This window comes from Poecile atricapillus, chromosome Z (genome assembly GCF_030490865.1).
Source record: "Poecile atricapillus isolate bPoeAtr1 chromosome Z, bPoeAtr1.hap1, whole genome shotgun sequence".
NCBI classification, from domain to species: domain Eukaryota; kingdom Metazoa; phylum Chordata; class Aves; order Passeriformes; family Paridae; genus Poecile; species Poecile atricapillus.
In genome coordinates, this window is record NC_081289.1 from 70,570,271 (window position 1) to 70,597,162 (window position 26,892).

The 26,892-nt window shown below is 40.3% G+C and overlaps 1 protein-coding gene across 5 annotated transcripts; it reads right to left on the bottom strand.

The window, feature by feature from the left end:
* Positions 1–67: 67 nt before the first annotated feature.
* FSD1L (fibronectin type III and SPRY domain containing 1 like) lies at positions 68–26,892 on the bottom strand. Of its 5 annotated transcripts, XM_058826434.1 has the most exons (15): positions 26,786–26,885; positions 26,431–26,559; positions 21,737–21,832; positions 20,662–20,793; positions 20,032–20,133; positions 17,516–17,538; positions 14,444–14,565; positions 12,683–12,892; positions 12,258–12,356; positions 10,811–10,937; positions 9,114–9,146; positions 5,828–5,925; positions 5,139–5,390; positions 4,714–4,802; positions 68–3,360 (listed from the first exon to the last, which is right to left on the bottom strand). In XM_058826434.1, exons 2-15 carry the CDS (start codon positions 26,431–26,433, stop codon positions 3,241–3,243), a joined length of 1,506 nt encoding a protein of 501 aa, XP_058682417.1. In that variant the 5' UTR covers positions 26,434–26,559; positions 26,786–26,885; the 3' UTR covers positions 68–3,240. The 5 variants fall into 5 exon arrangements, with proteins under 5 accessions (XP_058682417.1, XP_058682416.1, XP_058682415.1 ...); XM_058826433.1 differs by lacking the exon at positions 26,431–26,559 and having other exon boundaries at positions 5,828–5,922; positions 26,786–26,892; XM_058826432.1 differs by lacking the exon at positions 26,431–26,559 and having other exon boundaries at positions 26,786–26,892.

The window sequence follows — 26,892 nt, forward strand, 5'->3', positions numbered from 1 at the left end:
ACCCCCCCAAACTCCCCCAACCCTCCCCAAAACGAGGCGGCGGTAGAACGACACAGCAAAACACACACACAGGGATGCAGATTTCTGTATTAGTACAAAACATCGCGTCACACGCGGACGGCACCCCCCGTCTCCCACTCCCCTCCGGGGGGCTCCGGGCAGGGACCCCGCGGTGCGGCCCAGGGATGCTCAGGATCCCCGGGAACTGCTCCGAGGGAAACCCACGGCCAGGCTCGCCCTGCCACAGGACACCCAAAAAATAGCGACGCTGTGCCACGACACCAACACAAGTCACGCTCAGCGTCCATCCAACACCCCGCAGTCCTCAAAATAAAAAACATGGACAAGTCCAACACACTCCCAAGTGGCTCCCCCGGTCTCCGTCTGAAACGTGGGAGGGATGAGGAAAAAGGATTTGTACACTAGCCTCAGCTCTTCCTGCACTTCTAAGAAATGAACCTGCCACCTCTGTCCTGCCTGTTTGGTATCTGCTTGGTATTTGCAGAAGCATTTATATCCCCAGATGTTTTTTTTGTTTGTTTTTTTTTTGTTTTGTTTTGTTTTTGTTTGGTTTTTTTAATTATCCTGTCTGACACTGACATCCCTAGCTGCAGTTAACACAGTTCTCCTTAGTTTTCCACAGGACAATGGCAGCTATGCTCAGCTGATGTGTTAATACCTCAAGGAAAACCTTTAGTCCCTCAAAAGTCACGCTTTCAGAGTCAAAATAACTTCAGAAGATCAGGAGTCAGTAATTAAGCATCTCTTTTTGGTCACAGAGCAGAAAACTCCTGTTTAGCCACCATGCAGTATCAGCTCCAGAGTAATTAACAGTAAATACGCCTGGTGGATTGAACTACAGACTTTCAAAAAAATCTAATCCACTGCCACAGAGCCACCCTTCTCCAAATCCCTGAAAGTGGATTCACAAAGGGAACGGCACCTCCATAGGCTCCAGGCATTCCTGCCCAGCTGTGGGCACAAACCCTGTACCAACTGCAACAAAAAGCATCACTGGGAGCAGTGTGGTGTCACTCATCTTCCTAGGTTGATGGGTGCTGGAGAGACACTAATTCAGAAAAACTGGTCTAGAAAGAAATATCTAAAGTGCTTAAGGCAATTCTTCATATCCCCACTTACTAAAAACAACTGGACTAAATGTTAGCAGCAAAAATTTGACATCTGTGCAAACTATTATATAACAAATGCATCATTTTAAGGGTAAAAAGTCACATGTTAAGGTTCACCTAGGACATCAGTTAAACCAAAACTTGCAAGTCACAGTATGAAACACTCCCAAGCTTTCCTCTAACTAACTGTTTAAAGCAAAATTACATTTTTACATTGGTGCATATCAAATTCACCTTGCATGTTACACTACAGCTTGCTAAAAAGAAAAAAAAAACAAACAAAAAAAACTTCATAATTTAAATGCTCTTGTAGTGGGCTGGAAAATACTCATGGTTCTCACTACACATTAGCTGGTTGTAAACATCCCCTTTCTTTCCACAAAGGGAAATTTGAAGAGGAACTGCAGCTGAACACCCAAGATAAAGACGAGTGGATGCATGGTGATGAGGAGGTGCCAGTCTGTCCTGGTGTCTGTGCACCACTGCTCTGGACTAGAGCTGGCTGCAAAACTGAGTTTGTAGCGATTTATCCCCAAGAACTCCTAGTCAGGTGTCCATTGCAGTAAAATGGAAAGAGAAAAGATTATACACAGAGTATTTGCATAACAGTAACATCTGCAGATAATGTGTGAAACAGATTCAGACACTGTTGACCAAGAACCACATCACTTCACTTCGGAGTATCTTTGTCCCAAAGCCCAAGCAACAGAACAGGCAGAAGAACGTACAGTTAAACTGGGAACTATTTAGTACTTTCCTCTGCAAAAAGAGATTACAAGTTCACAATGCAAATAATTAAGAGATGCTCAAGTTCCAGATGCAAAATAAACATTTAGGGCTCAGCCAACCTGTCAATTTCATGATTCCTCAAGAAAAATAGCACTTTCCAGAACAGGTAATTACATTTCCTTCTTAATTTTAACTTCTCACTGAACATCATAGCCAGTTTATTAGAAGGTGTCTCAAGGAATTTCTCCTTCTCTTGAGAAATTGTGATGGACAGAAAGGAGCCGTTGGTAATACTGAGGTTTAACACGATTACATGTTCATGGTTTTATGGGCTAAAGGATATACAGAGGAAAAATTGTAGTGGCCCAGCAGCAAATGAGCCAAATCATTATGGACCATGACTTTGTAACAGCTTTCAGGTGATACCAGAAAATAATCTTCAGTTAGGAAACACCTGATTCAAGAGTGTACCTGAAAACTATTTATAGGCTCCTCGGCTTGATTAAAGGGAAGAAAGCAGATTAAAAAAGCCTATAATAACCTAGTAATTCCCACTGACAAGCTGGGATTTTCCAAGAAGAATATAACATGATCTTTTTTTCTTTTTTTAGCTCTCCCATTACTATGAATCATTTGGCTACTGTTTTACTAGGCTTGCAAATAGGAGTCAAGCCAATGGAACATCTATACATAATTTTCTAATGTAATCAGAATGCAATTAAGTAATGGTGACCACTGGGAGCCAATATCAATATACAAGGTTTTAAGAAAGAGGTATCCGTGGAAAATCGAAGATTTTGCATCACTGTGGGAAATAATTTCAGCCTGACCTTACTGTTTCTTAATACCAGGCCTACACATTCTTATCATATCCTTCTGAAACCATGTTGTGGTATTTTGCTAGGCCGGGACAGCAAACCAGTCTGTTTTCAAAATGCATCTCAGAAATTTCAACTTCCAATGGCAAGCCTAGTAATAATTAAATACATTGTTAAGTAATTCGCATTAGGAGAGCTAAAAAATGGTATTTGCTATATTCTTCATAGAAGAATAGTATTTGTACCAAAACTAATATTGAAGTCCGTAACAAAATTCTTGAATTGAATACAGTATTAGAAAAGTACACAGTTATAGCTCTTGGGTTTTTTTTGTTTTGTTTTGTTTTTTTTTAGATAGGCAACAGTTCAGCTTTCTGACATTTTTCTAGATTCCCAGTACTGGTTCCTAACACTTACCCCAAAATCTTTGCACTGTCTTTGCACAGGCCCTAAACAGCAGAAGGTAGCAAACCCAGTAAAATCCAATGCTCACAAGCTTCTGTGAGTAGTAGCTACACAGAAAAACGAAGACATTCAGCAGCAGACTTGTTGAACAGACATTACTAGGCAACATTATTTAGACTGCTTGTTGAACCCCCCAATCCATTTTCACTCTTCTGAAGAGTTTTCACGGCACTCGGCACCTGCAATCCAGTACTCACTGTCAGCCCACCACACCAGATCTGGGGGGAAAAGAAAAAAAAATCTGCGTTATGAACCAAACAGATCTCTCTCCTCCCATCCCACAACTTACTAGCACAAGCACAGCTGCATGTCTTCCGTCACAGCACTCTGTAAAACATTCTAATCACAAACATGCTAATTTTTAAGTCCTTAAAGTCTAAGATGCTTCACATACTATGCTTCGTAACTAAGTTTGTAACTGTAAGACTTAGTACTCAAATCACTTGCCCCTAACTAGAAAAATTCTCTGAAAGCCAATGTGTCAGCAGCAAGTAGGGTGACAATGAAAAGCAACTCTCTCACTCTGCTCCAGTGCCTGAAATCAGTGCTTATTTTTACCATGTCATGCTAAAATTATGTCAGCATAAACATACCACAAAAAAAAAAAAAAATTTGAATAGCTTCAGGGGCACAGGTGGCAGCAACTTCTACACATGAAAGAATGTAAATAAGTTTGAGAGTTGTAATTAAATAGTTTGTCATTTTCAGTCATAAGGCTGTTGTCATTCTGTGACGGGCTGGCTGTGTGAGGTGTAGTGCAATAGCATGAATTTTGGCAAGCAACTGTTTCCCCAGATGACTTGGGAACTGAATTGATATGAGTCAGCCTTTGCTATGCTAAGGAACAGCTAACACACATAGTTCTGAAGCTATTCTTTTCCCCCTATGCTGAAAAGGATCAGCAAGGCAAATAAAAAGACATGAAAAAAAATGTAGACCTCTTAAAATCCCACGCCTACACACCCTGCGCTCCCTGATGCACTTGATGGCACCTTACAACACAGCTGGGGCCTCCCAACTTAGCTAAATGAATCACTTAAACCATTAAAGAAAAACTAATAGTAACTAATCCTTCTCCTGTGCTTTTTGAGCAAGGTTTGAGCCTTTAACACTGTAAAAAGTTGTTATTTAGCAGAGAGCGACAAAAAAGATTATGCAGGGCACTGAACTGACTGGCAAGAAAATCCCACTGAGCTTTTAAAGATGTGAAAGCTAGAGACTTCTTTTTCCACTGGAAAGCATTGGGTGCTGCTCTATCCCATGACACCTCCTCTCACGGCTCAGAGCATCCTGGACTCCATCAGTTCAGATCAGTTATTGCAGTAGGTTCACCAGCTACTGCAATGTGCTGTTAATTTCCTATACACAAATTTAATGAGTTCTGTTTACATAGCTGAGACATCCAGGTGCATCCAGTGCTGGGGTGCCACTATAAGCACCACATGAAATCCAAAAGAAAACAGTTAAACACTTTTCAAAATTACTAGTCAGCCAAACCAAAGGCTTGCAGTTTCCTTCTTTAAAAAAACTGAATTCAGTGCTAGAAACTGCAAGATTTTATAGATACTGACCATGAAGCCTGGTAGCAACGGCTGAGTAAACTTTGTTCTGAAGGTGTGTAACAATGCCTTTGAGCTTGCATTATAAAATGAGAGCTGACCTAAGAGAGAGAGAGAGAGAGAAAAAGCTGAAATTCAGCTTAAACATAGTTTAAGCTAAGATGCTGTCACTGTCTAACTTGTACAAAAAAAATTTTTCTTTTCCAAGACACGTAAGTGCAGTCTACAAGAGTGAAATTCACTATTTTTACTGAATTTCAGTAGCTCTGTCACACAGATGAACTCAGGTCATTTGACATGACAAGCACTTAGGGTCTGTGTTGCCATGCAAGACTGGAGCAGTCTGGAAGTAATGCACTTCTTCAGCCTTGGACTGCTCCAGCTCAACAGAAATAGTAACTAACTCTTTTTACTAAATCTCCTAAGGTGTAATTTACCTCCATCAAAGTCGCAGTATACTCCAATTCTGTCTGGGACAGGTATGTCTAGAGTCTTAGCTTTATTGTTATGCTTTGCTGAGAATGTGGTTTGCAGCCAGTTGTTGATATGGATGCACCAGCTGGAATTAGTCTTTCCGAGCTGGTCAAACTTCCCCGGGTTTCTGTATGTTACTCCCACACTGTAGGATTTGCAGTCCTTCTGGGCTCTCACTTCCCAGTAATGCTGTCCACTCTCAACAGCAGTGTCTCCTACCAACAGAAATACATTTAATTACAATTAAGTGTAGTTAATTACAATTGAGTGTACCTTACAGTGCTGTCTTTCTCATAGACACCAGTATTGTCTTTTCTATTTTATTTTAAGGCAAAGAAATCTGAGCTATAAGAATAAGAAAACTGTACAATATAAAAATATGGTATATATTTACTGTACAATTTAAATATAAAACAAAATCATGAGACTGTATTTACCTGTGCTCATTACCAATTTATGTTCAAAAGCAGTGCATGTCAGTCACTACGAGCTTTGTAATACAAAGCAGAGTCGAAGACAAAATTCTGGTGTTATATGGGCAAACTGCTCCAGGCAGGAAAATGTTGAATACCCACCTTGAACAATCACAAACTTTCCCTCTAATTCTTGCCTGATCTGCCCTTTCCCAATGGAGCAAACAAGTTCAGCTCACCAAGCACTGTGTAGGATTCCCCAGCAAAGCGATCCCGGCCACCCCTCGCTGAGGCCCTTGGGCTGTTAGTGGATCTCTTCGGAGACGCTGCGTTGCTTCTAAAGGAGAGATCAACCACTCAAAACTTGGATACAGCCACAGAAATGCACACTCAGGTGTCCCTGAGTCCATCAGGTGCAAGAGATACACACAAACACTCTTGAAAGGGCACATTAGTTGATGCCTCTAACAGCATGCATGCACAACAGCTGAGAGGGAAGAGGTGACAGAAGAAAACAACACAGAATGTTGTAAAAAAACAGGTTTAGAGGCAGCTGAGAATGGAAATGTGGAAGCACATGTGCGGCACGTGGTTTGAATGAAACACTTCAGGATAGAGAATACTCTAATGAGCAATCTGTTGTAAAAAAGAATAATTTTAACCTAATAAGGTTTTCAAATTTTTTTTTAACCTTGGTTAGGCCCTCAGAAATAATTACCAACAATTTAACCTTAAACCAAGTGAGGGCTATTTGCAATATTCCTCAGTAGAGAATCACATCTGATTACTACTTCAAAGGCAATCAGTAGGAAAGAATTCTAACTTCTCAGAAATAGCTGTACAGTTTACAGTTTAATTTTATTGACAAAAACACCAAAAAAGTACAAAGTCAGTCTCTGACACACACTTGAGAAGTCATTTTTGACTTCTCATCCTCTGGAGTCTACTGGACATTAGCCTTTGAAGAAATACCACCTACAGAAGAGTCTTCTCTCCCTTGAGCTACAATTTGGTAAAGCTACTTGCTACTTTTATCCCCATTAATATAGTGAAGTTCAGCTTGTTTTCTTTCCAATTCATCCATTATTCTCAAAAATCATTCCAGAAAGTGTTAGGACATGTCCATTTTTCCTAATACCACCATGAAAATAAAGTCACAGGGGAATCAAAAGCTAAGCTGCTGGACATAAGTATGCTAAAATCTAGCTCATGACCAAAGTTTGTTTTATTCCATTTACAGAAGTCTACAAAAAATTACTGATGAAAAAAGCTGTTTACTTGAGCACCACTATTTAGCATATAACAGAAGACAACTATGCTTCCAAATTGCTCACCAGAGGTATATGAAGGGGGTTAAGTTTCTATTGTGCAGATGAACCACATCAAGTGCTTTTGGATTTTGTAAATATGGAGGATGCTGCAGTTTACTTACCAAAGGAAAAAGTTAGCAAGTGATAGCATGGGAAAAAAAAAAGAAAAAAAAAAAAGCAAAGCCAAGAATTAAAGCAGAAATTCAGAGAGAAGCACTCTACAGATTCCATCCTGCTTCATGTGCATCAGACATCATACACTCACATTCCCAACAAATGCTGCTGATAATTTTCTATTAGACCCAGTACAAATGGGTTATGCAGAAAGCAATGTAGCAATGTGGCCATTTAGAGAATCACAGTAAGAAAAATGCAGGCACTTGGCTAGAATTTTCCAAGGTCAAGAACGCATTAAAAGCTTCTTGGTATCATTTACTTTGCTCAAGTCTGTAAATAGCCACTGCATGTGCTTTGTCCTCTCAGAATTTAATAGCCTTTATCAGTTCAGAAAATTACACTGACTATTTGACATAAAAGCTCCAAAAAACAAGTTGCTCAGGCTTTTTTCCCTCCACACTGCTTACATCTCCCTTCCAATGGAAGGCAGCAAATTTCATAGCATGAAGTCAATTTGTGCTTGTTTTCCAGTAGAGCACAGTCCTTACTAGCTTGTCAATTTGTGCTTGTTTTCCAGTACAGCACAGTCCTTACCAGCCAGTAAATGGACACATTTCTTCTCATATTCAGTGGGCAGATACTCTTGTCTCATGGTTTAGGATTGTTGCCTACAGCATTGCAATTAGTCCCCATTTCCTCATTCATTTCAGAATACACTCCACACAAGATGTACTCTCTTGTGAATAGGAAAGGTCAAGGTGATCAGAAATTATTGAGAGGATTATTTTTTCTGGTCTAATAAATGAAAGACAGTTAAGAATTTTGTTACCATTGTGCATTTCCAACTCTTAAAAACTGCACATTTTTTGTTTAATGTAACTGTACTGCCAATTTTTTTCCCCCACCTCCCACAGAGCCAGCTCCAAATTTCCCCTCTAATGTGGACATCTCACAGGTGTTTTTAGGTGAGAACAAAAGGTTCCTAAAAGAACAAAGCTCGTCTAAATCCCATCCTAGAAAAGGTCAGTCATTTGGATGCAAAACTGAATATGTGACCATGTCCTTCTGCCAAAGCAGAGCCAAGAACTAGAGAAGTTCTCTACTGACAGTTACCAAAGTGAAAAACTCCCTGAGCTGAGCAAGTAGGAGCATCTCCAAGACACCTTTAAAACTTAGCTTAGCACAAATTGCTGTAATTTGTGTAGTAGAACAATTGAAATTGAATGGCTTCAAGATCTTACTTTGCTTTTTATGTAAGCTCTTCTTTACCTCTGATTTTGAATCAGAGATAGATCCACCTGATAGATTAATACAGTGGAGTAAAACCTGTAAGAAATTAGGATCCTGGGCATTTCTTTTGGTCTCCTAAACCAGCAAAGGAGAGCAGAAGATCAAAAATGGGAAAAGTAATTTCTCAAAAAGGTGTTTCACTAGAAAAACAATGAAAAAATGCGACACTAAAAAACCACAACTGCACAAAGAACAGGAGAACATTTTACTTAACTTTATATCTCAAAATAAAAGAAAAAGGATTTCTCATTCTAACAATTGGTTCTTCAATTGGAATGGCCATGAAGCCTTTTAACATATGCTTCATCCCTTTCAAGCATTGTAAAAACACTTACTTCTTACCCTCAACATCTACTAAGAGCTACAGCACAAGTTCAGAAGCAAAGAGGTTTCTGAGATTCAAAAATAAGAACAAAAAAATTATTTTAAAGTTCTCAGAAAGGAGATCTTTACCATGTTTGTAAATAATGTGCCAAAGGATTGAGAAAGCATCAACATGTCTGTAAATAACAGGGATCTTTGGATCAATATTAAAATACATGATGCCCTTCCAACCACTGCAAACCTGGTTTCCTACACATTAGGATGAATCCTTCCAGAAACACTCTCTTCCAGCCACTGGAGAATAAATATATACATAATCTTTGTGAATCCAAATTAAACTGCAAAGTAACTGCTAAATGCACATCTGCACTCTTACTGATAAAGGCTATTAGATTTGTTTGTCATGACATCAAGCAAAGGAAAGTAGCACAGATTCCCAGCAAAACTAGGTGCTAGATCCTAGGAATAAGAGGTATATTATCACCTTCTATTGCTCTTCAGCAGAGGATTCTGGCCACTGTCGACAGAAATAAGTAGTCATTAAAGAACTGTTCTATTACTACAGTAAATTATCCCCATGTTTTAAATGCCAATAGAAGTTATTCTATCATGCTTCTGGCAATATATGCTTGTGGAGAATGTATTTGTTCATTAATTATCTCAAACTGTGAACACAGAAAGCAAATAAACCATAGCTGAGGGAGTACCGGTTGTGTGGCCCCATTCCCACAGAGTATCCCCAAAGCCCAAGAGGTGATGTTCAGACTGGAGTGGGGCTCTGAACAGATCCAGCTGAATACCAGGCTCGCAGCCCTCCAGGTGAAGGAATTCCACACAGCAGGACAGGCAGAGCAACCCCCAAGAGGAACAGCTCTTCAGAAAAGCCATTGAGAGTCTGGGAAGCAGAAACTGACAACAGTGCCCTGTGCCCTCCTGGCAGAGGTGGACAGCCACACTCAGCCTCTAGCCCAAACACAGTGACCAAGAGCCCAAGCCAAGTGACTTCTCTCCTGGCAGTTGTCAGACTGACCCTGAAGCCCTCCTGTGTCCAGGTCTGGGCTCCTCAGATTTACAGCCTCACACACCAGGGCAAGTCTGTGGAGAGCCAACACCACAGTAAAGGGTCTACGGCACAGAAAGACAATTGGGTTTGCCCAGCCTGAGGAAGGCAAGATCCAATTGCTGTCTTTAATGAGGTAACAGGAAGGGGAGCAGAGAAGATCAAGCCAGGCTGTCCTCACAGTGGGCACACTGATGGGCTGAGAAGCACCTGGGAGCCACTGCACCACAGGGAATTCCAGTCAGGTACCAGGATACTCCTTCCCCTCCCATAAAAGCGTCCCAGAACAGAGGGCTAGCAAGTTAACACATTCTTCATCCACACATTCCTCATCCTTGGATATATCCAAGGCTCAGCCAGAGTAGACAAGAGTTCAACATTCTCCCAACAGTTTTTATCCAGGGACTCAGAACAGCAGACATCTAATAATCTACCAAGAGCTCGCTGAAATTAAGTGCTTTTCCTGGATGAAAGCATTATGTTTAGAGCTGCCACATCCACAACAGTCATGTTTCATTTTCCTTTATATATATTCATGTATACCTTTCACTGCCAGTCTTGTTTCATTGTCCAATGAGGTTTTGAGATAAATTCAGACACCACCTATATGTAGTATCAACTTTGTTTAACCTTTTCTTTCTCAAAAGGGCAAGGCAGTCAGCTCTTTCCATATTTTTTTATAGTAGAAATGCTGCCTATCCACCAGAATTGACCTGCAACACTAGTAGACACAGAATTACATCAGCTATCTGTTCACATTTACCTTATTTATTGTCCTGGCCTTGTGTGGCAAGGTTTTGGTACCAGGAGAAGGAGAAACCACAGAGTATGTGGGTGGGCACCTGGTGGGTAGCCAATGCTAGCCCACCATACCTACACTTTAGCTCAGTACACTGAATGACACCCTGACAAATGCATTGTTAAAATAAATATTTTTAACAATTATAATACAATTCTAGCCTTTACATCAGTGTGACAAAGGAAGGAAAATAAAATTTCTTCCAGAGACACATTTCTAAATGAAAATTCCTTTCATGTTCCCAAGTGCTTTAATTCCCCCAATCTTCTTCCTTTAACTGCCAGATAAGATATGTCAGACACGTGCAAAACAGAGTTCTTACCTGTTTTTATTTTCCTTCCCTTTTATTTTTTCCTGGCCTTTGCCTCCAGTAGGATCCCATTCAACATAGGTGTCTTCAACTTTCAAGTTCAGGTGAGATGAACTACTGTCCAAACTGAACACAAACGCTGGTCAAGACAAAACAAAAAACAGTGAAATGGTGTAATGGTCATTCACAGAAAATGATAGACGCAGTAGTAAAACTGTTGCAGTTTTATTGAGCATAATAGAAACACCAGCTTTTCAGTCTGAAACTCGGGATCAAAAAAATGAATATCCTAAATACAGACTGTTCTATAAATGTCATAATGCCATGAGATATTACAGCCTGACCCTTAAAATACTTGATACTTTTAAGAGTTTAGAGCTTAAAAATGCACAAGTGTAAACAAAGTAAGGTTAAGCACATAGACAAGGATACTGACTTTCTCTGGGTTGATTATTAAAGAAAGTGAACCAAGTGTTCATGCAGGAATAATGAAAATATGAGAAATATAGTAACTGCCCAGACAATCAAAATCAGAATTACTTTTCTGGTACTGGACTAGGGAATTATGTGGCTATTAAACAGATGCTACATCTCTGACAATGACTGTTGCTTAAGAATATTAAAGTAATTATAAAAAGCTACCAGAATACCTGTGCTCTCATTCAAATTGTATATAGCTTTATTCTTATGAAATAACATTCAAAAGGAACAAATTTCCTTCCTAGAATTTTATAGAATATAGAATTTCCCAGAATTTTATATTTCTATATAAAGTTATATAGTTGATACCAGTAGTGTTGCCCTTTACACCAGACCTGGATGTAAGTCAAACTTCAGGATCACTCTCTCACCTTAATACCCAAGATTTGCTACTGTCACAAAACATCCCTTCCAAGAATCATTTCTTTCAGTTTATTTACAAAACAATATTAGGAAGCAACTCTAATAATTCTCTGATCAACTGACTTCTATCATGACTACACACCTTCAGCAATTTGAAGCTGCCAACTTTTTAAATACTGACAGTGATTAAAAACTGTAGCTACAAAGACAAGAAAAACAGCAACTTCTCATCACATAATGCTGTGTCTTGCCACTAGTAACAGTAGAATCACACCAACTATTTAGATGCCCAAAGAGTCAGCCACAACATTCATCCCTCCTCTTGCTGTATATTTGGCATCATGCAGAGGCACATGGGACTGTCACTCCACACTTCAAAGCAACCAATGCCAAGCTTTTGGAGAGTGACATTAGCTGCCCCATTTTTCCAGAGTCTGAATGCAGCTTTGTGCCAATAAGCTTCTTAATCCTTTACAGTTGTTTCCCTTTCCACTTAGGAAGTGTTTCAGCAGTGTCCATGCAGAACCAGACTGAACATAACAGGTTCATGTATGAAGGAAAAGAAGTTTAAGTGCAGGATTTTCACAGCTAGGGTTAAGAGTTTTTCAAATTTTACCTTTGGTTTCCAGAGTCACAGGGTCGGAGTATTCACCTGCCACAGCTTTGTTGCAAGCCTGTACTCTAAGATTCATGTATTTTGTATCAAATTTCAGACCTACAAAGTGAATGTAGAAATTTGAAATTGTGTTGATTACTACGACTCCCACAAGACTAAGATCTATCCCCACGTAGCTGTCTTTCATTTATCTCATTCTGCAAAAAACATGCTTGAATACTGGTGTGAACTTTATTTAATACACAATTTTTGACAAAACTGTGAAATCAAAATGAAACACAGAGCTGTTATTGTACAAAGCACCCGACGCTGATGTGATATAATGACAGCTTCATTACATGCAGAAAAAATGGGCATTTTGAAAAACTTCCAAGCATAAAAAGTAATATCAATATTCCTGGGTTTGACGTGTAAAAAAACGTTACCTGATAATGTGTACTGAGTAGCTTTAATGTAGTCAACCAGCTCCCAATGCTGTTCCCCTTTTAGTCGAGGGAGCCCATCAAAGTTGGTTTTCCTGTACTCCAGCACAAAATGATCAATTCTGCTATCCTCCTCAGGCATTCTCCACGATATTGTTATGCAATTATCAGCAACCAGACATGCAGCTACATCTATCTCTGGAGCTTTAGGGACTGCAGAAAGACAATCACACAGGTCAGTTTGAAGAAGAGAAGGCTAGAGCAGAGTGGACTTACAATTATGAACCTACATTTGGAATGAACACCACACAGGAAGAACATCAAGAACCAAACTTCTGCTCCTGTGTCTGTGGATGGTAAGTTCAGCTGCACCCCTCACAGAGCATCACTTATATTTATTTCCATCACTACAGACACTACTATTTTCCACTAGATTCTCTTCAGTTACCCGGTTTCTTTTCACCCCTTAGTCTTCAAAAGAAGGGGAAACAGTTCCTAAGGTCGATTAAAGACTGAAGTTTTGTTTATAGGCAACAGAATTCTACTTCCATGAAACCAAATAGCACTTAAGTCTGTGGAAAAAAGTTTTGAAAAAGGCATTTACATAGTAAAGACACCCAAGGAAGACTTTTGCTGCAGGAAATGAAAAAGAAGTTTTATTGTTTTCAGTTTGAGCTTTTGATGTCTGAGTAATTTGGAAGCATGGCACTATAGTAGAAAAAACAAGATTGATATCTAGACAGTCTATTTTCCTGTTTACAAATCAGAGGCATAATTTAAGTTCCTATATATGTGACAAATAAAAATGTATAAGAAGGGTCATACTAAATAATACCTTTATCTAAATGCAGAACTTTGTTCACACTTGCTGTGTGACCTTTACACTCCCATTGCTGTTAAAGAGGTGCACCGTGAAATGCAGGGCAGTGATTGACACCCAGAGGTCAAGACTAGAAGGTGAATTTCTGCCTGGACACTGCCAGCTGACCACTAGCAAGTACAGTGGTCATTTACTACACCTGCTAACACATACTGTATCTGCAACACGTGGGGCAGAAATGAAAACTGATCCTACCAAGTCCTTAATAGATTTGGATTCATGACCCAGACAACTTTACATCCCTGCCAGCAGTGTTCTTGTCAATATATTCTCAGTTAATAGCCAATAAGGGCAAAGTGTTTTAAATAGGAAAGCAACAGCATTAAAAAGGCATGAAAGAAACACACTGGTCTAATGCAGCCAAGTTTACTGTCAAACAGGAATAGATGGATTAATAGACATTTTGCAATATGGTAGTATCACCAAAGTAGCAGACTGTCCCTCTCCTGTATTTCAGATCATTTCACCACTCTGGTAAGCAATGTGTAAGTTTACAGTTCCACACATAACACTCCTGCACATGAGCAGGACTTTGGGGTGTCACTCAGGATCAAGCTGGCATGGACAGTCCTAAGAAACCTCAGGTAACTTCACAGAGCACAGAGGAACTAACAACTCACAAAAAAACACGGTCCAGGAGACTCACTCTCACTTCTGAGATCAGTACTGTTTTCCAAAATGCTGTCTTGTGTAGAAATTAATACAATAAAAGTCTCATCCTCAAGGTATTCAATTTAACATACATTGAGTAAGAATGAGTTTAGGTACTCTTAAAAACTTGCTTATTGCAGTGCAAGAGGTGCAATTTTCTTTTGTTTGGTTGATTTAAATATAGCAAGCTGTTCACATAGCAACAAATTACATTCGCTGGATACAGTTTTTACCTGGCAAAAACTTCACAGCTTGGAGCATGCGTTTTTCCAGGGCAAAGTCCACCATCATATGAGTCATACTGTCACTGACTTTTGGTTTCAGAGAGAGGCGGAATGCTGAAGCCACTGTGACACTAAAGCCAAGAAAGCAGCATTAGGAAAATGTACTCCACATTGTCAAGTCCTATATCCCAATTTCCAAAACAGCAATCAGACAATCTGTATCACTGACGTCAAACTACCGATCAAAGATTAGAACATTTTTCTAACACATAATTGTTTACCATTCAGCACACTCAAAATAGAAAGTTTTGCTAATGTGACTGTCTCAGAATAATGGTGTGAGCTACCAGCTGTTCCATATTACTAAGCAAATAAACACTAATGAGGTGACTAAAGATGAGTTTAAAACTCTCTACTAGTGACAAAAAAAACTGCATAAGAAACAAAATAAAATATACATCGCTTGACATAAATTCAGCAAGTATGAAAAGTCTGAAGTAGTGCAGACTCAGGATCATGTTTAGGCATTTCTAAACAGCAATTAACAAGCTGACTGTGCTGATTTTATATCCATCTACTACCTTATCAGGGGATGAAGAGTTTTTTTCAAGCAGCAGAATTGAACATGCAACCAACAAGATACACTGCAAGATACACTAAACACTGAAGAATTTAATTCAACAAAGGAAATGCAGGGTCCTGCACCTGGGCAGGAATAACCCCAAGCACCAGCACAGGCCAGGGTGATCTGCTGGCAAGCAGCTCTGCAGAGAAGGACCTCAAGGGCCTGGGGGACAAAGAGCTGTCCCTGAGCAGAGTGTGCTGGGGACAAGGAGGCCAATGGAACCCTGGAGTGCACTTGGAAGAGCATTGCCAGCAGGTCAGGGAGTGATCCTGCCCCTCTGCCCAGCCCTGGGAGGCACCTCTGGAGTGCTGTGTCCAGCTCTGGGCTCCTCAGGGACACAGAGCTCCTGGAGCAGGTCCAGCAAAGGCTGTGGAGGTGAGGAAGGGCCTGGAGCATCTCCCTCATGAGGAAAGGCGGGGGGAGCTGGGGCTGCTCAGCCTGGAGAGGAGCCCCAGATGAGAGGGACCCTCAGCCCTGGGTGTCCCTGGCTGCAGGGAGGGCTCCCAGCAGGGCCCGGGCTCTGCTCCAGGAGCCCAGCAATGGCACCAGAGCCACGGGCAGGGCCTGAAGCCTGGGAAGCTCCACCTGAACATGAGGCAGAACTTCTTCCCTGGGCAGTGACCGAGGCCTGAACACATTGCCCAGAGAGGCTGGGGAGTTTCTCTCACTGCAGGTATTCCAGAACCTGGACACAATCCTGTGCCACGTGCTCTGGGCACATTAGGACAGACAACCTACTGTGGTCCCTTCCAACCTGACCCATCCCGGCAATCTGTGAAGCACAGCTTCCATTTCCACTCCTGAAATCTTAGGTGAGTACTATCATGAACACTCTCAAGACATTTTTGTACTCCAACTACACCAAAAAGGCTCTTATATAATTCTCTAACTCTGAAAACACCAGGTCATGCAGCAGATTTTGAGTAACATCACTTCAGACACTTTGAATCACAATTCAGAGCTTCCCAACTCCTCCTTTGAAAAAAGAAAAGATTCTCAATTATGAAGTAATAAAAATGCCACAAAAGTCAACTTCCAAGACCTGAATCCATTTTACACCCACCTACTGATGTGTGGCACCTTTAGGACACCTAATGTATCTCCATTCCTGCACTCCACCAGTATATAAGAGAGATTATATGCTAACCACAGATATATCAAAGAACACTGAAAAACAAAAAAAAAAAAGGTAGTGGAGAAGGAAGAGGAAATGTGAAGTTTAATATTAAAAATATATCCAAGTCAGGAGTGATGAGCTTTGCCATTTTGGGATATGAGACAATAATGAGACTGAGCTGAACGTCATGAAAGACAATTCAATTGATTTTCCAAAACAGCTCACATTGTGAAATTCAGCACGGGCTGCCTGGCACATCAATGCTTAGCCAGATGGGTACAGAAAATCTCTCCTTAAGGAAGAATAATCCTCTGATTAGCAGCAAGAGAACACCAGGGACAGCGGGCTTTCTGACTTCTGCTCAGACACCAGTCTTGAACAGAGAACCACGAAGGATTTGGTGATAATTTCATGAAACCAGAAGAGAATGCTTATTACTGACAAAACATACTAAAGAGTCCCCATCACTGACACTATCCACTCTCCCTCTGACCTGTTAAGGATACTAAATTTTACCTTCAGAAAAGCAATGATTCATTTAAGCTCTAACAATTACTAATTTTACACAGAAATTCAGAGAATTTAGTAAATCAGAGCCTTCACCAAAAAAACTGTAAATTGAAAGCCAACCTATTTGGTCCACAAAAGAAAAAACATCCTGTTAGCTGCTTCTCAAAATATTGTGTATATCACAGAAGGTTTTCTGAACCAAAACGTCATATGCTTGGACTAGAGTAAACATTCTTCCACGTGAAGAAAAATGGCCTTAGTATTGATTTTGAAACAGCAAAGTTTTGCTTTTAAAACAATTGTTCAAAGAAAAGCTAAAAGAAATAATAATTTCATGGTCACTAGTGTCACCAGAAGTATTTCAACAGCTGCAAGACTTTTTAAATTCTGAAGGAAAATTAGCTAGCAAAAGTCTTTAAGTACTTCAAAAAAGAAGAAAACAATAAGATTCTCCCACAACTCAAAGGGGCAGAGTCAGCTTGAAACATCATTAAATTTCAGCCATGAGGTATTAATAATAAGCTCATTATTAACAATAATTAATGATATACATATATATTCAAAGACGTAATAATTACAGCAGCAGCTGATGCAGAGCTTCACTTCCCTGCACCAAAAACATATTTTTATTTAAAGTTACGAAAAGCCAGAAAAACACTACATGAGCAGCACAGAAGTTTTTCGCTCCCTCTCAGAAGTTGAGATAACTAACACTTAGGAAAGAGTCAATGAATTTGATTAAAGCTGACTATGGCCCTTTCATAGTAAATGCATTTTCAAGGATAAGATTAATTAAAAAGACACAAAATTCATAGATTTTGTACTGTACCTATCTTTGATCTGTCTGGCAGCCTTGATGCATGTCAGGGAGAAGAGAGAGAAAGTAGTTAGTATTTCCATGCAAGTATCAATGGCAGTAACATGCAAGAAGACCAAGAACAATCTGCTGCATTGCTCAGATTTGAAGTTCAAAATTAGTTTAATATATTCCTCAAAGTAAACTGTCCTGTGAAACATGTTAATAGCATGGGTTAGCACAGCAACAATGTAACATCTGGGGAAAAAAAAAAACCAAAACTGATTTCCAGAAAAACAAATCAATTCCAAATTACTCAACTTTCTGAGAGAGACTTTGTATTTTCATATTTCTCTTAGAGTTACTCTCCATGGCTTTTTAAAAGAGCTACAGGACCAAGCCAACAAAATTTAACAGCCATGGTACTTTCTGTGAAACTAAGAAGTGCTTATTAGTGACATGTAACCATGCCTGACTTGCTGAACAACACACCACAGGATGCATGCCATGATAAATAAGAAAAAAATAGGACTTATTCTAACTTTTCCTCTGAAAGTTAGGAAGCACTGTTGAAGTATAATAATAGGCTCTCTGTATGTCAGCATACAAAAATGACAGCAAGTAGTTCTTCTCAAATAAGAACACTGAAGCAGATGCAGAAATGATGACATTTAAAAGATAAACATCATCTGGCAGGTGGAAAGACAAAAATATCTCTCCTTCACCAAAAGGACCTGAGACAAACCTAAGACAAAAGATTACTGTTGAAGTAGTGAGGGCTTTGTTGTGTCTGTTGAAGCATTGCATCAACACTCCTCCTTGATCCAGCTGCTCATTCAGCTGAATTATTTTCCCTTTCAAAGAAACAAGAATCATCAGGCAGCTTCCCAGTTTGAAGTCAAAAGTGGAGAACTTCCCAATTTTTCACTAAATACAAATCCCATTAAAAAAAATAAACAGGAAATCAGGCTGTCCCTGCTACAAAACTGATTACATATTCCTAAAGTGGGAAGCAGAAAAACCCCCGAAGTGTTTATAAATAATTTAGTGTAAGACGTAGCTTTGCTTCACCTCAAAACAAAGTTATTGTAGGAATTAGTGACTGATTTTTCTACATGATATAAAAACAGAGATACTTCACAACAAAAACCTTGGCTTTAATCTCCATATCTTGTAAAATATGAGGTAGCCAAGACTCAACATCTTCTGCAAGACAGCCCCAGCTTAACTTCACTGACTTTAGTATGTTTCCAGGCTACTGACAGAGAAGGATGAGCCCATTCCAGAGGAGCTACCCAGCAGTGTCTGATCACATCCTGCCTAAACACTGAAACCCCCTGCAATCTGCTGCTCATGTCCTTTTGACTTCCAGGTAAGTCAAGTCCAAGAATAAAGCCAAAAAAAAAAAAAAAAAAAAATAGGGAAAAAAGTTAAAATATAATCTTACGCTAATTGCTCTTGAACTGATTTACTGGTGTATCCAAAGAAAATTTGTGAATATATCAGAGACAGGGCTGGAGCTGCCCCTTCAGGAATACTTGCTACTCCTCCCAGCAGAGTAATAGAATTAACTGCCTAATAGTCAAGGCAATATTACATTAAAATGTCATCTCCAAATGCACAAGTATAATACCAGTAGTAAATCCTACATATTAGAGCTCACTGAATTGGATTTCAGTATCTTAATCTTCAGACTCCAAATCTGAAGAGGTTTCCCCCCAGCAAATGCTCAGACAGCTTTCCTTGGCGTATTTGATTGGGAAAAAAGCATTAGAGGGATCTGAAATAGAACAACTTCCAAGAAATTCAAAGCTGCATTTTGCACAGAGTTCAAGAGCCAACTTAATTTTTTTGCTACAAGGCAGAAAGGACAACTCCAGCTGAAAAAAAATACTGTTTAGGAATTGCTGCTCTTCAAGGCAAATAAATCAAAGCTGACACCCAGAAAGCACGACAGCACACAAACATGCAGCCAAAAGGTAAAACTGACACAGGAAGACAGCTTTCTCCCAAGCACTTTTAAACTGATTTGTGTCCTTGCTCCCATTAAAAGGTGGAGGAAAAAAAGTAATTTGGTCTTGCATTTGGTGTGGCTGATCCCACTGCTACCACTGGGATTAGAAAGATTGTAGAAAGCATTAGTGTACTCATTTAGTGGATATGTGGAACTGTTCCCGTAATTTACAAGTATTTTTTTCCAGTTAGATACATGTTATTTCACCCTCCCTTTCTGGGGTCATCCCTGCAAGTTTGCCTGACAATAACAGCTGTCCAGAAGGTGGCATTGTATTCCCTCTCCATCACCTTAAATAAGAAAAAAGTCAACTTGCTTTATCAGAAATTGCATAAAAATTCAGGACTGCAATGTTTAACTCGGCTTTTCAGCAGAGCAATAACTGTATTTTTATATGCCTGTCTACCCTCGCTCTAAGTACACCTGTTACCCAAAATACACCTCCTGCAGTGTCCAGGAGGGAAATGCAAAGGATATTTCAAATGGAGACAGATGCCAACACCTGTCTCACACACATCCAGTCAATGCTTTCTACCTCTAAGAGCTCCACAGGGTTCTTTATGTCCAGTGACTGCACAGCAAGTTCCAGCAGCTCTTCTGAGCTCTCCAGGGCATGGCTGCACTGGCTCAGCTGATCCTGGAGCAAAAACAGAAACAATAATGTGACCCATTCCCATTAAAGCTGCAGTTTGTGAGGCACCAGTCCTAGGAACTACACAGATTTGTTATGCATTTGTGACAATTTATTCCCTTATATAACCAAGGCCTCTCACAGTGCCCTAACTTCACTGTGCTTGACAAGTGCACAGTGATACTTGGCACATCCCACAACTCCAAGGGGGGGAAAAGCTGAAGTCTGACTTAAAAGCCAGATTTAATTTCAACATCCTGTTTCCCCCAACTTCAGGGTTTCAGAAAGCAGAGAAATGAACACTTATATTCATGTGCACTACAATTTCTATTTACAGGACTGCACTTCATCACTGAATGACAGTGTGGCAATAGCCTTGAAAAAGGCGGTGACTTTATCAGCTCCGGAACTGTCACAAGACAATCCTGAAAATCAATATTGCTGTGTAAGAAACAGGGATAGCATAACAGGAACAGAGGAAATTTAAAAATGCTTCTGTGCAGCTACAAATTTTTTCTGGAGTTATTTACTTACCTGCAAAGCTTGAATTTTACGAGCCTCTTCTTGCTGAATAGTGCTGGCCATGCTCCCCTTCATCTCATGCAGTACAGAATACAGACCATCAAACTCCTCATCCAGCTCGCTGATGGCATTAGAAGAGTTTACCTAAGAATTGAAAATGCTGTTTACACTAGAAACAATACAGAGAAGTTGAAAGTCACATAACTCCCCACACCTGTTTTGCCATGACCACTAGGTCATGACCACTTGTGACTGCTTCTCAGTTTATCAAAAATGGAAAAATTATTAGGAATGATCTAATAGTGTCCTGAGCAGACTCTACATCAGGACACTGAATGCTGCAATTTGTGAAAATCCTATGATACTCAAACTTGCACAAAACCAGCACACTTGGTAACTTTGTTCCATGCCAAAAGCTTCGATTTTCCTTGTGCAATTGTCTACGGATTGCTAGATCTTTGGAAGGAGGAAGTTACCCAATTCCAAATAAAAACATTTCATTTGATGCTAAAAACTACACTGAGGAAAGAAGTTTAAGGATCAGCTGGATAGTTTCCATTGCTGCAGCCAACCTGGCTCAGCTTTAGGATGAAACAACTTTTGGCTGATTGACAGGCTGAAGGAACCCAAACCTCATCTTCATGCAGATGCCTTAACAAAAACTTCTAACTCCAAACTTGAACCCAACAATTTGAAACTGCTGAAAAGAGAAAGATTAAAGTACTTTCAGTCAAGTTTCAAGTTTTCAAGTATTTTCATTCAAGTATCATTTTTCAGTCCACCAAACAGAGTAGATGTCTGAAAATACAGACTATTTCCACCAATGTGGGTCTCAGATCTTGCATCAGATTAAAGATTATCTTTCCCACACAAAAGAAGTTCTACAAAACCTCTTCAAACATTATGCAACACCTTTCATCTAGAGAGACATAAAACAGAAAATGTTTTTCTATCTAGTTCCAACATGAAGATGAATTTTGAACTAGACTCTTACAGCTCATCCTTTAGACACTACACAGTTTGAGACTAACAAAAGTGAGAAGGTGCCCCCCTCTCAGACACAAGCTATGAACCTTAAAATAAATACCTGAACATTTGATATTGTATGGTTCAGCATGTCAATGAAGTTGTGAATTTCATCATTTTTGTTCACGAGAGTACTGACAATCCTTTGCAAAGTCTCCTAGAATCACAAAAACAAGTGAGAGAAGTTGAAAAAATAGTTTTGCAATTTTTTTTTAAATCATCACCATTTCAACATGCATGAAAATGCATCACAGACATCCCAGCTGCAGCAAATTCAGTTCTGACGAGACCAGGAAATACATTTTCTCAGGACAGAGAAAGTATATTAATCCTCTAGGAAGCATTCTACCAAATTGAAGATCTCCATGTGTCAGTTTGAGAGAAATCAAGAAGGTTCTTTAAGATACCCCACTGCTTCACATGTTTTTCTACATGAGTCACCTGCATCAAAATACCCACTAGCACCACAGCTTCTCCAGATGAGAAAGCTGGTGCTTGTGCAGCCAAACAGGGAACCAACAAAGAAAATTTCAAAAGCTGGTAAAAGGAAACCCAGAACAGAATTTGAGATTTCCTCATGGAAGGGGAAGCTACTATGAAATAACCACACTGATAGTTTATTCTATATGCAGAATAAATCTGTAAAAGTGATCTGTAAACTTACTGTACAAGTGGGAAAACATTTTGGGCAGTTTTTGGTATTTTCAGTAATTTCTATACTCCAATTAAAAGTGACCTCAAAGAGGAAAGCTTACTGACAGCTGAGAAAGAGAACCAAGGTTATTTCAGTGATGTGAATCCCAGTTCAAAAAGCAGTAGATTGAGCTTACAAAACACGTACCAAGCCAAACAAATTATTAAAGTACATCAAAACTTATTTTAAATTAAATAAGACCACTAAATCTAATGTCATTGAGCAGCTAGTCACATACTCTATGAATTTGACAAAAACACATCAATGCTTGGTACTTAAAATTAAGTCCGGTTGTATTATTCAAGCATATCAGCATATGCAAGTAAAAATAAAGGATGAGAAGTTAACTAAGAATTTTCTGTAGCTTAACTCAGGCTGGCTGACAAGTTTTAGAAGCAAATCTAATGCTAAAAAGGCAGGTAAACACTGTCTTAATCAATACATTATTAATCAGTTGTTGTTACTGGATAAAATTTAAGAAACCAAGGCACAAAGACATCATAAAGTACACCTTGGAAAGAGCCAGACCACCAAAGGGATGTTGCAGAAGTCCCTCCCAGAAATAATTTCTTAACAACCATGTACTACCTAGATCACATTTGTTTACTAAAGAGCAAGAAAAATGCTTTATCCTTTCACAGCAAGTCTCAACATTACACCAGATTTAAAGAACTTCACCACTAGTCTTAAGTTGTGCTCCTTCCTATTTCTTCTGACCCCCTCCCAGGCAGTTTTCAACAAATGTGCAATGAGGTATTTATGGGTATTCCAGTCCCCTGCCTGTTTAACAGTGTCATACTGCAGGAGCTCTCAGGACCTCTGATCAATGAGCCAACATGGTTTCACAGAAGCCATTTATTGTTTACATTATACACTTATTTATACATTCTAAACCTACTGTTCACACGAATACAGATCTTTTCATCGGTGCCCCTACCCTGTCCATGCTCTCTGAATGCACCCCTTAGGGCACAGGGTTGGTCACAGTCCAGGTGTTCAACCACCCTCTGCTATCTAGCTCTTGTGGTCCTGTTTTCTTGTTTTTCAGCCTCTTCTTTCTTATTTTTAGAACAGCTTATGTCTCAGCAACCTTGAGAAACTCCAGAGGGCCTGATAAGAAACTCTACAGACAGTTTGGCTGGTGCACACTATGGCCCAAGCTGTTCAGATGCATCGCTCCATCATACTCAGGAAGTTAAATCACAAATAGAAAAAACAAATTTTAGTGCTTTTACCACAGGTGTTGATGGTGTTACATACAGAGGGAACAGAGCAGACAGCAATGACTCAGGTCTGGACTTTAGGGGAACAGAAACCAGACCTTGGCTTCTTCCAGAAACAGAGGCACAGAAAATCTTGACCACTTCATTACTGAACCTTCTCCTCGTCTGGTGAGGACTGAGCATGTTTGAAGGCAATTTTGTACACATCAGAATGCCAGATGAATAGCCATTGTCCAGCCAGCTGCTTCTGTATTCACCACTGACCAGAGGCAATTGTTTTCACAGGCCAGATAGCCTGGAGATAAGCCTTAGATCCTATGAGCACAACTGTCAATTTGGATGAACACGAAAAACTCACAATCCTCTTTCAGCAGAGATCTTATGGCTTACTCAGCTGCAATACATGGGGGAAAAGTGTTCTCCTGTGTAGTGCTGAACAACGCTGCTTGGTTCTATAGCTACATCCTGGTTAAAGGAAAATATCTACATGTGAGGAACATTACAAAGGCCTTTACACAGCCAAACGCACAGCAGCAACTGCAAGCAAGATTTTCACCTAAAGTTACATTTAACTGATTAAAAGTGGGTTGGTGTGGCTCTTTTTAAGTAAGCTATCAATTTCTCTGTTAAGAAATTCAACCAGGTTTGGCGAAATTTTAAGCAGTTTGCATGTCCTTTAAAAGCATCCACCAACAGCAGACAGAATTTTTCTAAAACACCAATGCACAAACCACTAGAACAAAAAATAAAAAAAACAGCTTTTAAGAACCACTATTTCATTCTATTTTCCAACATAATTTTCTCATTGCTAATACACAGCAAACAGATTTCCTTCCAGACATACCATACATGCCAAATTAAAGACATGCTGCAATGTTGCCATTTCTTTAAGTGGAATTTCTGAAAAGACAGTGCACTTTCATGGAATAAAGGGTTCCAGAAAAATTACCAGTGTAAGCACCAGATGAGGCCTACATTCTACATTAATTTATAGAAGAATTTCAACAGCACTAAGCCCAATAAAATTTCTTGGTATTTCTGCACTAAAGGACATTCAATTCTACTGCCCACTGATGAATGCAGTTTTTCAAAAATTCTATTACAAGCAATTTTCTTTGAGCTTTCTCTCTGACCTTGATGTGAGGTCAGTTTTAAATGGATTTTCAAAGCATTATGAAATGTTTATTACAGAGGTAATTTTTGCTGCTGTCCATGAGCTCCATGCTGCTCCTCCCTTTTGTGTCCTAATCTTACTCTCTGAATCTAATGCACTTTTCTGGGAAAAAAAAGCAAAAAAAATCCAAACATGCCACTGGTAAAGCAATAGTAATGATGAGCAAAGGATGAAGAGTAAAAAAGGATAGGAAAAAGAAATGGAAGCCTACAGTAACCGAACGGTAGCCAAACTACAACATGTAGTTTGTAGTCTTGCCAGGTGGATAAAAACAGAACACCCACCTTTGAATAGTGAATAGTGAGTAACTAACATGACATGGCACCTCTTGAAGCAGACAGGCACCTCATCAAAACTAAATTTTCATAAATTAAACAATGGTGGCAGCTCTGCACAAGAAGCAAGTTACAAAGTTGTTCAAGATCATTCTGAAGGCTCACCAACTGACTGCAAGCAGAACAGTTTCTGAAGCAGCCCAGGGTCTAGGACAAAATCACGAGACATTATAACCTTCATATCCAGATCAAATTTCAAGGAGGGTATGCTTACTTAGCTTCCATTAATTTAAACTCTTGCACTTGTCAACACAGTGAAGTTGCCAGAGTTTGAAGAACTTCGTACAGTACAGGTGACATTACCAAATTAACCCTTGGTAGAGAAAGTACAGTAAAATAGAAGATTCCTTGCAGTTTTACTGCTGTATTCAGAACCTCTGGAATTCAAATATGATCAATGACCCCACCCAGAAACATCCATCTAGAGCACCCACAACAGTAACTAAGCAGCGCTCATTTACTGCTCCCCTAGAGGGGCAAATCTCAGTGCAGGCAAAGGCAGACAGACCCATATTGACAGAGTTTCTACCAGAAGCGCAGTTTTTTATGGCATTTCACATCTCACCTTCCAAAACACACCTTTAGAGATATTATGCTGGTCAGCATAAATAAGTTTTATGTAAAATAAGTTACACAGAATTGCAGTACTTTGTGATTTAGGGTGTTGTTTGCATAGGATGAGGAGCTGGATTTGCTGAAGCCTTGGGTTGCCAGCTGTGAACTCACAGCAAGTTCTGTTGTGCCTGGATAAAGTTAATTTCCCTAGTAATTTCCCAATAACTCCTAGAGTGCTGGGGCATGGCTTTAGCAAGAGAAAATGACACTGAACTGTAAATTTCAAGCCATTATCAGCACCAAATTACTCAGGCCCCCCACACACAAACCCATTCCCAAACTGGGGAGAGCACAGTGTCCACAGAGCACAGAAAAAGGAGTTCTTCTGCACTGATGGACTGGAAGCCAAGAGGCTGAGTCACAACTTTTTGCAAAGGGGTATCTGCTCGGGAAACCCCCAACGCCTGGGTGGGCACATCTCTGCCCTTCAGTGAACCCCCCGAGGGGTCTGATGGCGAGTGAGGGAAGGAGGGAATTACAAGGCAGCAGCCACAGGAAGGAAAAACAAAAACAAAAACAAAAACACCAAAAAAATAACAACACGCACAAAAAAAAAACCCACCAAAAAAAAAAAAAACAACAACAAAACCACCAAAAACAAGCCACAAAAACAAAAGCAACAACGAAAAAAATCCCCAACAAAACCCTTTTACGCCTTAGTTCCCTTCAACACTGGATTACATCAATGGCAAACAGAAGGGCTTATGCACGCACCATAATTACTTATGGCAGGAATACACAGGGTGAAAGAGCTCTACAACCGCTGGAGCACTTCATTCCAGAACGGCGGAATGGCCAGGGCTGGAAGGGACCAGTCCAACCCCCCTGGCAAAGCAGGCTCGCCTGGAGAAGGTGACACAAGAACGTCTCCAGAAAGAGAGAGACACATCCAGGAGGAAATCGGACCCGGGATCCCCCCCAGAACTCCGCCAGCATCCCCCTTCCCCGCGCCGCTGCCCTCCCGCACCGCCCCTCCACCCGCCGGCCCCTCACTCCCAGGCCGAGCGCCGGGAAACGCCCCGCCGGCCTTTCCCGGGGGGCGCGCAGCCCCTGTCCCGCGGGGACTCACCCGCTCCTCGTCCATGTCTGCGGGCGCGGCGGCCGGCGCGGTGCGGGATGCGCTCCCGGCCCCGCCGCTCCCGCGGGATAAGCGGCCGCGCCGCCCCGCCCCGCGCG